This window comes from Echinops telfairi, unplaced genomic scaffold (genome assembly GCF_000313985.2).
Source record: "Echinops telfairi isolate 266 unplaced genomic scaffold, ASM31398v2 ScPeMD7_1713;HRSCAF=2227, whole genome shotgun sequence".
In the NCBI taxonomy this organism is placed as follows: Eukaryota; Metazoa; Chordata; class Mammalia; order Afrosoricida; family Tenrecidae; genus Echinops; species Echinops telfairi.
Genome location: NW_022105611.1, coordinates 9,580,039 through 9,591,115, shown reverse-complemented (window position 1 = coordinate 9,591,115; position 11,077 = coordinate 9,580,039). Strand labels below are relative to the sequence as shown.

Below are 11,077 nucleotides of genomic sequence, written 5' to 3'. Positions count from 1 at the left end.
ATATATAATGTTCTTTCAGGACTGAAAGTGGTAATTTAGCCACAATTTATAACCATGAAGAGAGCCTCCTTGGCCTCACACAAATAGGGTTTCTCATTTTGATTCTATATGTTCTATTTCAATAAAAGGCTATACACATGCACACAAGCAAATTCCCAGGTGCACCCAAGGGGACAATTTTGGTAATTCAAAAGGACTAAAAACATTTTTGCACTAAAAGGAAACTGCAGCGTTTTGAGACCACATGCCAAACATCTGAACTTGTCATTTGTGCTTACCAAGAGCCACACCATTATTCAGGGCATCTCTGTGCATAAAAAAGTCCACCAACAGCTCAGAACACAGAGTCCAGGGCACGGGCCTGAATAAAGAACTGAATGTGCCCTGTATTCAGAGACAGAGTTTTACATGCATTAAAAAATAAAATACACACTGTAATTTACCCCACGATGAAAATAGCAAGAATGCCCAGTGTTCCCGGATGCAGTAAATGGATGGTTTACCAGTAATCAAAGCAGTTGCATAATCCCTGCATTCGGTTGTTACCCAGTGGCCTTTCTGGTGATCTGCTTGGATATACACAGCTAGATTCTGGATAATCAAAAAGTCTGCTAACCTAGACCTCCCCAGGTTATTGTAATCAGGTGACAGTAAATCTAACTTATAAAAGAATATTCATATTGTCAGCAAAGTTATCCATGAACAGAAAGAGAAAAAGAACGACCGAGTGGGATGCCTCTGTTGTGATGGTGTGAAATTTTGGCTTTAAATCATCTGGCCCCTATAGGGCAGAAAAGAATTGTCCTATAGGGTTCCGTCGGCTATAATCCTTATGGAACCAGACGGCTCGGTTGCTTCTCTCATGGTGCGACTGGAGGGGTTGGGGAACTAGCCATGCAGCAGTTGGCAGCCAAGTGCATCACACTGGTGCTACAGGACTCCTTGGTAATCTCTGTCCCAAGTGCAAAGACAGTCCATTTACTTTCCAATTAAAATATTAGTTCACTTAACACTTATCATGTGTGTTAACTTAAGTTTGTGTAAAACTATATACCTACATATATAAACAGTTGTTAGGTTCTGCAAGGGAAAAATGAAACTTTCTGATCCAATAAAGATGACCAGCTTCCAGAAACCCTAAACATACTAGTCCCCTGTCCTATAGGGTTGCTATGAGTCAGAATTGACTTAATGACAGTTAATTTGGTTTTGTGAACCAAATTATAATAAAAATAAAATGTTTATTGTCTCCATAAATGTTTATGGAGACTTTATGATTACTACTTTGAGAATAAAGCTATGAATTAGATACTCAAATATATACATGTTACATACAAGAAATGTCAGACACAGAGAGGTTAATTGCGATCAGTCCAATACCTACACGAGATGCCTAGGAACTTTTTGTGGCCCTGAATTGATTGAATTCTATGCGTTACAAATGGCTATTAGCATAGTGATTTCAACATTCACTGCATTCTAGAGTTATGCTTATAGAGAGCTACAACTTTGACTGCATTTTCAGTTTGAACTGATAAAGATCTCTATATGCATATATATGCATCTATACATATATACACACATGGAATTCAAAGTATTTTTCAAAGTAAAATTTGATTAGATTTTAATTCAATTTGTCCATGAACTTTTGATACCTCTTCATAAAACACACACCCACATCTGTAATCATGAAGAAGGGATTCCTGGTGGCACAGTGCTTAAAGCACTAGGTTTCCACCAAAGGCAAGCAGTTCGAACCCTGCAGCTGCTTCATGGGAGATGGATATGGCAGGGGCTTCTATGAAGAGTTACATCTTGAAAACTCTGCAGTTCTCTGTTCTGTCCCACAGGGTCACTGTGAATCAGAATTGACTACAGGGCTGTAGGGTTCATTAGTGGGTTATCCATGAATAAATTAAACCAAGATTATTTAAAAACATTTTTTTAAAAAGAATGGGGAATACTTTCTGAAATACGTTGCTACCTAAACTTTCGTATCATTCTTTCAATTTTTATTTAAAAACAAGGATTGTTAAGATAAAGCCACCAAAGCCTATCTATAGACAGTGGTACATAAAGCTTTGGTCTTAGAACTTAGCTTTAAACCTATTCCCAACATGCTTAAGTCAGAAAGCATCATTAAAACGTAAAGACAGCTGATCTCATCTCTTACGTGGGTTAAACTTCTTTCTCATAGGCTACATACACTAAAAGCAGTTGTTTAATTATGCAGCTCCTCAGAAGTTATTACTTTTAGCGTTTTTTGAAGCAACTTACCAGACAGACCCTTTATCTCGACTTATTTCCTGGGGAAAACATGCACACTTCTGATTTTCTTCCTCACACATTTTTGATTGAGTGGGAAACTTAAATGGGCATGCCTAATCATGGTTTCTTCAATTTGATTACTCACTTTTTTTCTTAACCATCTGCCTATTAGACAGGTGTAACCCCACTGGCTTACAACGACCAAACTCATAACAGCGAGTCTCGGAAAGTTTTTGCATATTGTTGCGAAAGGAGAATCTTAAGCAGCGCTGTATACGGCCAACACGCAGGGTTAAAACATAACTGAATCTTTAACCGATGAGTCTGTCCGGCTGTTGGGAGGACCAGCACTGCTATGAAGATGGAGCACAAACGCGAGAGGTCATCCCACAGCTAGTAGCTTGTGGGGTAAAGTAATAAAGGAAAGGGCGTAAAAATGGAAAACTAAATTTAATTCAGCCACGAATAATTATCCTAAATAATCCCTTACTGGTAATAAAACCTTTTGCTACTCTGTTCCTTTTTTGTTCTGCACCAGAAGCAAAACAATAAGGATAACACAGGCGAACATTCTGAGGAGTAAAACAAACCCAGAAAACCCCAAACAATGATAAACTGAAACCGAAAAAACGAGGTTGGGCATTGACGTGTGTGTATGTAATAGCAGCAGTGGGAGTAGTAATAGAAGTTAGTACTAGTAGCAGTTAGAAGTAGTAGTAGTAGGTAGTAGTAGTAGCAGTATAATGGTCAGAAAAAGGGGTCCTCAGTGCGTTAAGTTGACACCATTGCATCAATGCGCTCAAACATATGATCCGGACGACAGCACAGGATCAGGTAGTATTTGGTTCTGTTGTTTATGAAGTCACTTTGAGTACCTCCAAATAATACATAAACTAGATTCACTGAATGCTTGTAATTATTCAAAATAGTTCAAATTGCCATATTCACCACAGTTTTATATTAAAGATGATTGATATTAAAAAGTTGATTATGCAGGTATTCTCCAAAATTAAGATATTTGGAAAAATGCTGAATACAGAGTATTGACTGGGCCAATCAATCTTGTCAATGGTCTTCCTCTTTTTCGCTGCCCACTACTTTACCACGCACGCACGATGTCCCTCTCCAGGGACTGGTCTCTCCTGACAACAAGCCCACAGTTCGTGAGGTTCAGTCTCGCCATCCTCGTCTCTAAGCAGCTCTCTGGCTGCACTTCTCCCAAGACAGATTTGTTTGTTCTTTTGGAAGCCCGTGGTATTTTCAATATTCTCTGCCAGTCCAATTCAAATGCATACTTTCTTCTTTGATCTTCCTTAGTCAGGGCTCTTAAGTACATAGCAAACATCCAGTAAATATTTGTTGAATCATTGAAGTCCTACGTTACTAAATGAAATAACTCTGCATTATATACACAGGATCAAGGCTAGTTAGTTTAGTTGGTTGGATTATTGACATTTACTAACGAGACTATTCATGTTGTCAAGAAAGGATTGATACAAACCTGTAGACACATATTAAATTATTTTTTAATTAATAATTTACATCTCTGGAGAACTTTGTTCTATTAATATGGATTAGATCTTCCTTTTCAATATCTTTAATGCATACAATTGGTTAAAAAAAGGAATTACGACCATGGTTCCACTTCATATATGCACAGGTTTATGCCAAACAAAAATATTTAAATTCTCTGTGATCACTGGGGGAACTCTGGTGGCACAATGGTTACGAGTCAGCTGGTTAACAACAAGGACAGCAGGGAGAGCCCAGTGGCTCCATGGGAGAAAGAGGGCTTTCGACTCCCGTAGAGAGTCACAGACTTGGGAACTCATGAGGGAAGGTCATAAATTCTACTGTACAGTCATGGTGAGCTGGTGTCCACTTGAAGGCAGTGAGTTTTTTGGGGGTGGTGGGGGCAATGAGTTTTTTTGATGATTGGTGGATGGCTGCAGACAAATTCTCTCAGTAATACACTTGTCTTAGATTCCATAGGGTCTCTTCACAAAGGTCCAATCACGCCAATGGTTTCTGAGGTGATCTGCTGAATCAGGTCAGTTCAGTTCAACCCTAACACGGAGAGGTCACCTGAGAAGGTTAAGATAACTGTTTTGGGGTAGAGAGGAGGTGCTCTCAACTGAGTCATACTGATGGATTTTTTTCTCAAAGGACAGGATGATCTGGGGACTTATTAGGAAGAAGTCATAAGAAATTTAAAAATAGTGAACTACAGAGTAGATTCTAAGTTAAGCACTTGGTCTCTATCTTATATGCTCATCACGAGGTAACCTTCAGTTTAGCGGTTTGGCATTCATAGTATCAGCTAATTCTCACATAACCTGGGTGTTCTCAAAGGTTTGTAGCCTTGGCTACTGACTGAAAGGTTGGTGGTCTGAATTTCCCAAGAGGTGCTTCAGAAAAAAAGACCTGGAGATCTACTTACAAAATATCAAACATTAAATATCCTATGGAGCCTAGTTCTATTCTGATACACATAAGGCTACCAGGAGTCAAATTCCACTTGATGATAACGGTTTTTGGTTTGCCTTTTTCAACCCTAGTCGGTCCACACTACTATTATGATTCTCAGTTACCAGTGAGGAAGTTGACACAAAAGTTGAGCCTCCCATACCAACTATGTCACTCTACTACCAGGAAGTAAATATGCTTTTAGATGCATTTCTGAGCCTATGCACCTGTGATCTTAACTACCAAGCCTTCGTGCCTCCCAGAGAAGAAGTTGCACTTATTAGTTTCCACTTGCACATGACATTAGGTTTAAATAGAATTTCACGGGAAGAGAAAGGATCCACTCAAGGAGTAGAGTGACTATCCAACCATTCTCTTCTAAAAAATTTAAAATAATGTTAATTTCATGATTAGATTTTTATAAAATATTTAAAGGAAAATTAAGCCAATATTAAATGTCATCACTCAGAAGAACAGGGCACAAAGGATTATTCTAAATATTAGTATAATGACTCATCACATTGTGTACTTGATCAGAGTAAACTACAGTGCCTCAAGGGACCTGATAATACTCCAAAAAATAATAACTTATTTTGAACTTATACTGACTACTTCAAATATAAAAGATTATGTAGTACTTGTTGGGTGTAATATGAAAGGTTATCATAAAACTAAGACAAATCCCAACAGTACTGTAAAAAATGTTATTATCTCAGGATAGATTATTTTAATTATTCTTATTTCTACTACTCTTATGCTAAAAGAGAAGGCTCGAAATCTGTAACTGAAAAATTTTAAAGTATTAACACATATGATGAGCCAGTAAGATGAAAAATTTATAAAAGAATACAAATGGTTGCTGCCATTGTTTATAATAATATTCCTAAGCAATTCTGGACTTTCCTCCTAGTTCATATTTAAAGTGAAACTACTATGAAAACTATTATTGCAGGATTTCAATCTCTCAGTAACTACCGAGTGTTGGAAGGCTAAAAACACAATTGCCCTGTAGCACACACTTCAGCCAAAAACTTGTCATGCATAGTGAGTGTCCTGTGGGTTTTCATTACCTTTAGGCCCTTTGAACAGTTTGATTTCCACAACAGTCTCCAAAATGGGTCGTCTTCTACGCACATACAGTCGAACAATCGATCCTGCTTCTTTGAGGGCTTCCACTGCTTTACTGTGGGAAACCTCGGACACATCAACTTCATTCACCCGCAAGATACAGTCATTGACCCTACAAGCAAGGAAAAGAGGCAAGCGTCAGCATTGGCTAGGTGGACTTCTTCAAGACATTTATTGTGATGTAATCATTTGCCTTAGATTGCAGGGAAGCAAAATTGAAAAGAAACTAAAACTATTTGAATTTCAAAGAATGCAAATGAAGGAAATCAAGTCCACTTTAAATTCCTTAGCTGTTCCTAAAATGACCAAGTTCCTGGGCTATGTCAGTTTCATTGGTTTAACTGAGGGTTGGAATTTTGAGTAATTGTCCAGACTTAACAACTTATAGAGTACATACAAACAACAAAAGTGTACTAGTAGCTGAGGTCTTAATCACTTTATTAGTTTACTAACTATAAAAGTAATACCAAAATATATTAGAAAATTAAAAAGACATAATAATTTAGAATTTTAAAAAATGTATATGATTATCCCTATCATTAACTTGGTAACTTTCTGGCAAATTATTTTCCAGCTTCTTCCCCCACCCCCCCTTCAAAATTCTCACAATATTTTAAGTACTGAAGTTAATTATTTAATAAATTCAAATGCATTTCAGACAATTCTTGGCCCTAGAAATAAACTTTGCTATGGCAAGTTCCGTGTCAAACTTTGCTATTTTCCCATGGGAAAAATCATTTGACTTTTCCATAAATCTTTCCGAGCAATTTACAATGTATTATAGTTTAAATTCTAAGGCACCTGGTTTGTGGAAAGCTAACATTTATACTGGGAATCCTAATAACCTTTAGAGCAGCGATTCTCAACCTGTGGGTCATGACCCCTTTGGGAGTCAAATGACCCTTTCACAGGGGTCGCCCAATTCATAACAGTAGCAAAATTACAATGATGAAGTAGCAACGAAAATAATTTTATGGTTGGGGGTCACCACAACCTGAGGAACTGTATGAAAGGGTTGTAGCATTCGGAAGGTTGAGGACCACTGCTGTAGAGCCTTGACTTGAGTTTAGTCTCCATCTGAATTCATTCTGACTGCTGACCAGGAAGGCTGCACCTTTGCCCTCAGGTGGTATGTTGGAAAGTAAATTATATCATCTCCTGGGTCAGTCCACAGAGGGTGGTCTAACTTTCAGGGGTCTTGACTGGGCACACCCTTCAATATTTATAGATACTTATCAAATGGAAGTTGGGGTATTGGTAGATAGGATTCCAGGCTGAGCAGTCATGAGCTATACTCCAACCATCAAGTAGTTAATTGGTCAAAAGTCCCTAAATCCAGTTCTGTAAGCCTTTTCAACCTGCAATTGCTTATGCATCCCAATCACGGTCTTTTCCCTGCTTCTACAATGCTGGCTGAGACAGTGAATGAATCTGCTACCTACCATGATCTTGTGACAATTCCCTTTGTTTCTTACAGTTTATAATTAGCTCCATGTCTAATCCTGTGGATACCATTGTGACCTTGTGCTGACAGGTTTTCCACCTGTTATGCAAATGTGTCTTTGTCTTGATTTTGTCTAGTTTAAGCAGAAGCTGGGGAATGAGTAAGGAACCCTGGGGAAGAATTGATGTGTTTGAGTCACATTGACTCTACAATAGACTTTCAATAAATACAGGAGGTTGCGCCTTGGAAGCAAGGGTGGTGAGACTTCATTTCTCATATTTTCAGCATGCTCTCAGGAGGAGCAAGCCCCTGGAGGACATTATAATTAGTAAAGTGGAGGGTCAGAGGAAAGGAGAATGACCATCAATTAGGTGTATTGACACAGTAGCTCCAACAATGGGCTCCAACATAAAAATCCTGAGGAGGGTACAGGATTGAGTAGTGTTTTATTCTGTTGCAGATGGAGTTAATTGTGTTGCAATTGATTCTGCATCACCTCACACCACCACGGGGGGTCTCTTAGAAAAATGTTTGAATTTGAGATCACTTTTCCCCTAAAAATAATTATGTTGGCATGAAATTCAAATATATAATTTTATATTCTTGGTACCAAAAAAAAAGCAAAAAGAAAATGGCTAAAATATAGAATTTAAGACTTGAAATATTTTCTTCACTCCACATATTCATTCTAGTGTCCCCATTTCAGCTCACTATACTGCTCAGACTAACAGATGAAGGGTGTTGGAAGTGAGGTTACTTGACACAGGTCTTCTACCCAGATTTTTTGTAATTCCCAATCAGTGTGCAAGTGGGTGGGACCATGCAAAAATCGTAGAGGACTCTAACTCGGGACTGGTCAGTTTTGCATTTCTACTGGGTATAAAAGTTAGCCATTTCAGAAGCAGGGAATCCCATGACCATTAAAAAAAAAAGAGCCACCAGAGACATGTTCATCTTATCCTTGCCCGAGAGGCAGAAGCACTGGAGATTGCAGCACCCACACCATGTGACAGTGGAGTGTGCTTCCTGGCCCACTGATGAGCAAAGCTGAATGGAAATCTCTGAGTCAACACTGACTTGATGGGAGTGAGTTTTTGAGTAAAACTCTCATAATAGCTTTTATCAGTAAAAAGTACAGCCTTTATTTCCTCCACTTTCTGCCAAAGTATTAAGTTGATGGTTTTATCCTTGCATTGCTTACCCTGTATTGCTTACCATTTCAGATATGTCTGCCATATTCATCTGCAAGATGGGATCAAAATTACCCACCCAGTAAAAATATTATATATTTTCTCAAAGTCTCATTTATTTTGAAGTTCTGGCACATTTTCTTTACAGAAAACATTTCATATATTTAAAAAGAGGATATTTCATTACTAATATGTATCTAAAGACTCACAAATAAACTGTTATTTACATTGAACCATGAAATATTTTGGGCCATGAATAGGATCATACATAGGCAAATAATACTTTTGTGTGTATGTTTACATATACTTACATTTGGGACATTATGTTACTCTAGTTCCCCATATTTTTATTTATTGAATTAGCAAATAAAATTGAAGCTGCTGTAATGAAACTGACCATAAGCTTGATTAGATTGACTTATTATTTGGAAATTACATTTGCTGATAATTATGACGTGGGTTTAACATACATGTATATCTAAACTCCACCAAATTATCATGGTCAACTTTTTTAGAATTGTTTAAAAATGTTTAATAGTTTTATTTAGATACATTTCACATATCGGGCACTTCAACAATGAGGTCACATCATAAAGAGCTGCATAATAAGCACCACAGTCAGTTCCCACACTATCTCTTCCTTCCTGTACCCACTGCTATACCCACTTCCCATCTGACCTCTAGCTTCCTCCCCACACCCCCAATAAACCATTCATGCAGTCATTATGTCTAACGGTCCAACTATCCTGGAGTTCATATGCTGTGAAACATTAAACAAACAACAACAACAACAAAACCCCCTAACAACAACAACAAAATAGACCAGAAAAAAGCCTCAACAGGGAAAAAAGCAGAAAATATAAAACACTGGAACATATCAAATAATACTTATTTGTTCCATGCTTAAGAAATAATTTAAAACAATATACATGTATAAAATCTACTCTTTTTCATAGGGATAGAAATAGCTTGTTATAAAACGCATTGGTGATTTCATAAATAGCTAAAGGATGTTAGTCAATTCATTACAAAATGAACACCATATCCTGTAATTCTTAATAATGAAAAAGCTGCCTGTTCGTTACACACAAAAAATAAGGAGGAGCAAAGTTTCAGTTCTGATTTTGTCAGTAGAAAGACTTCGGGTATTTATAAACAATTTTCTACTTTTACGATTCTTCCAAATACTCTCTAACAGGCATATAGCAGGTAGAGATATACAGTGGCGCATACCCAGTAAAGAACATAAGGACAGATGTTAGAGCCCTGGGCATACTCGCTACACCTGAAGTCTAGTTCCAGCTCTAAATCTCCTGTACTATGTGACTTCAGGCATCTCAAAGCCTCAGTTAATTCATTTTAAAATGGAGATTTTTGTGCGGATTAAATGTGATAATTTGTGAAACACTTAGCATAATATCTCAGAAATTGAAAACATCAATAGATAGTGATAATTATTGTTGTGAAAAATAGACTGGAATCGTCTGCATGAGAAAAGGCAGGAAGGGTTATAGGGGAGGAGAGAGACAGTAAAGGTAGAGACAAGCACTGAGCTACAATCAGATGCTGAAGTGATTTTGGAATTTTGCATAAAGAATAGAGAAAAAAGATGAAGTGCATGAAACTCTGGAGAGGAAAAATGGAAAAAAATAGTGATCCTAGTAAGTTTTGTTTGATGAAGTGTTATATAACTTCCCTTTCATTTTGCCCTTGCCTCACAACCAAGAACATTTTCAGTTCTGATCAAAACTGCATATAGATATAAGAAAGCCTTGATGAAAGTTTTCATAAATTAGCACACTTCAAAGAGTTACCATCAACTCATGTTATTCTGCACCTTACCCTTTCCAGAGCCTCTCAACCACACTCAGACTCCCTCAAGGATGGACTCAAAAGTAGGTTTAAGGTTACAAGGTTTGAAACTTAACTTTGCAGCAGTTATTGGTTACTGATACGTGCTCCTAAATTGGCTTACCCTTTAGTGTCTTCACTCAGTTCTACGCTTTAATCAAGTAGGTAATTAATTACAGACCAAAGGGCCGTAGCTATGGACAACCTAGATCCCTATGTGCTGTGTTGGATGAGATGCAACAATACCTCGTCAAATGGAAAACACCAGCTGGTGAAATTACACCATGCAGCTAAAGTCAGCAATAAATCATTTTCTAAAAATCAGGGTCTGTTCAAAAGGGAGACTTCAGACACAGATTTTACGTGTACTCTTATGAAACCTGGCGGTGCAGCAGGTATGAGTTGAGCTTCTAAGTGAAAGATCAGGAGTTTGAAACCACCAGCTACTCCAGGAGAGAGAGACACTGGGCTTTCTAGTCCTGAAAACAGTTCAGGTCTTGCAAACTCACAGAGGCAGTTCCACCCTGTCCAATAAGGTCATTAAGAATCAATCATATCATTGTGTGCTCACCTCCATGATATGATCACTGAAGACAAATGGGTGCATAAGCAAATGTGGTGAAGAAAGCTAATGGTGCCCGGCTATCAAAAGGTATAGCATTTGGGGTCTTAAAGGCCTGAAGGTAAACAAGTGGCCATCCAGCTCAGAAGCAACAAAGCCCACATGGAA

General features: G+C 37.8%; 1 protein-coding gene across 17 annotated transcripts in view; it reads right to left on the bottom strand.

Annotated features, from left to right (window-relative positions):
• Positions 1-11,077, bottom strand: part of DLG2 (discs large MAGUK scaffold protein 2) — a 1,827,487-nt gene that overhangs the window by 603,280 nt on the left and 1,213,130 nt on the right. For all 17 annotated transcript variants that reach the window (XM_045293139.1, XM_045293148.1, XM_045293133.1 and 14 more), the window contains one exon: positions 5,805-5,974. In XM_045293139.1, the coding sequence (XP_045149074.1) occupies positions 5,805-5,974 (170 nt within the window). The remainder of the gene's footprint in view (positions 1-5,804; positions 5,975-11,077) is intronic.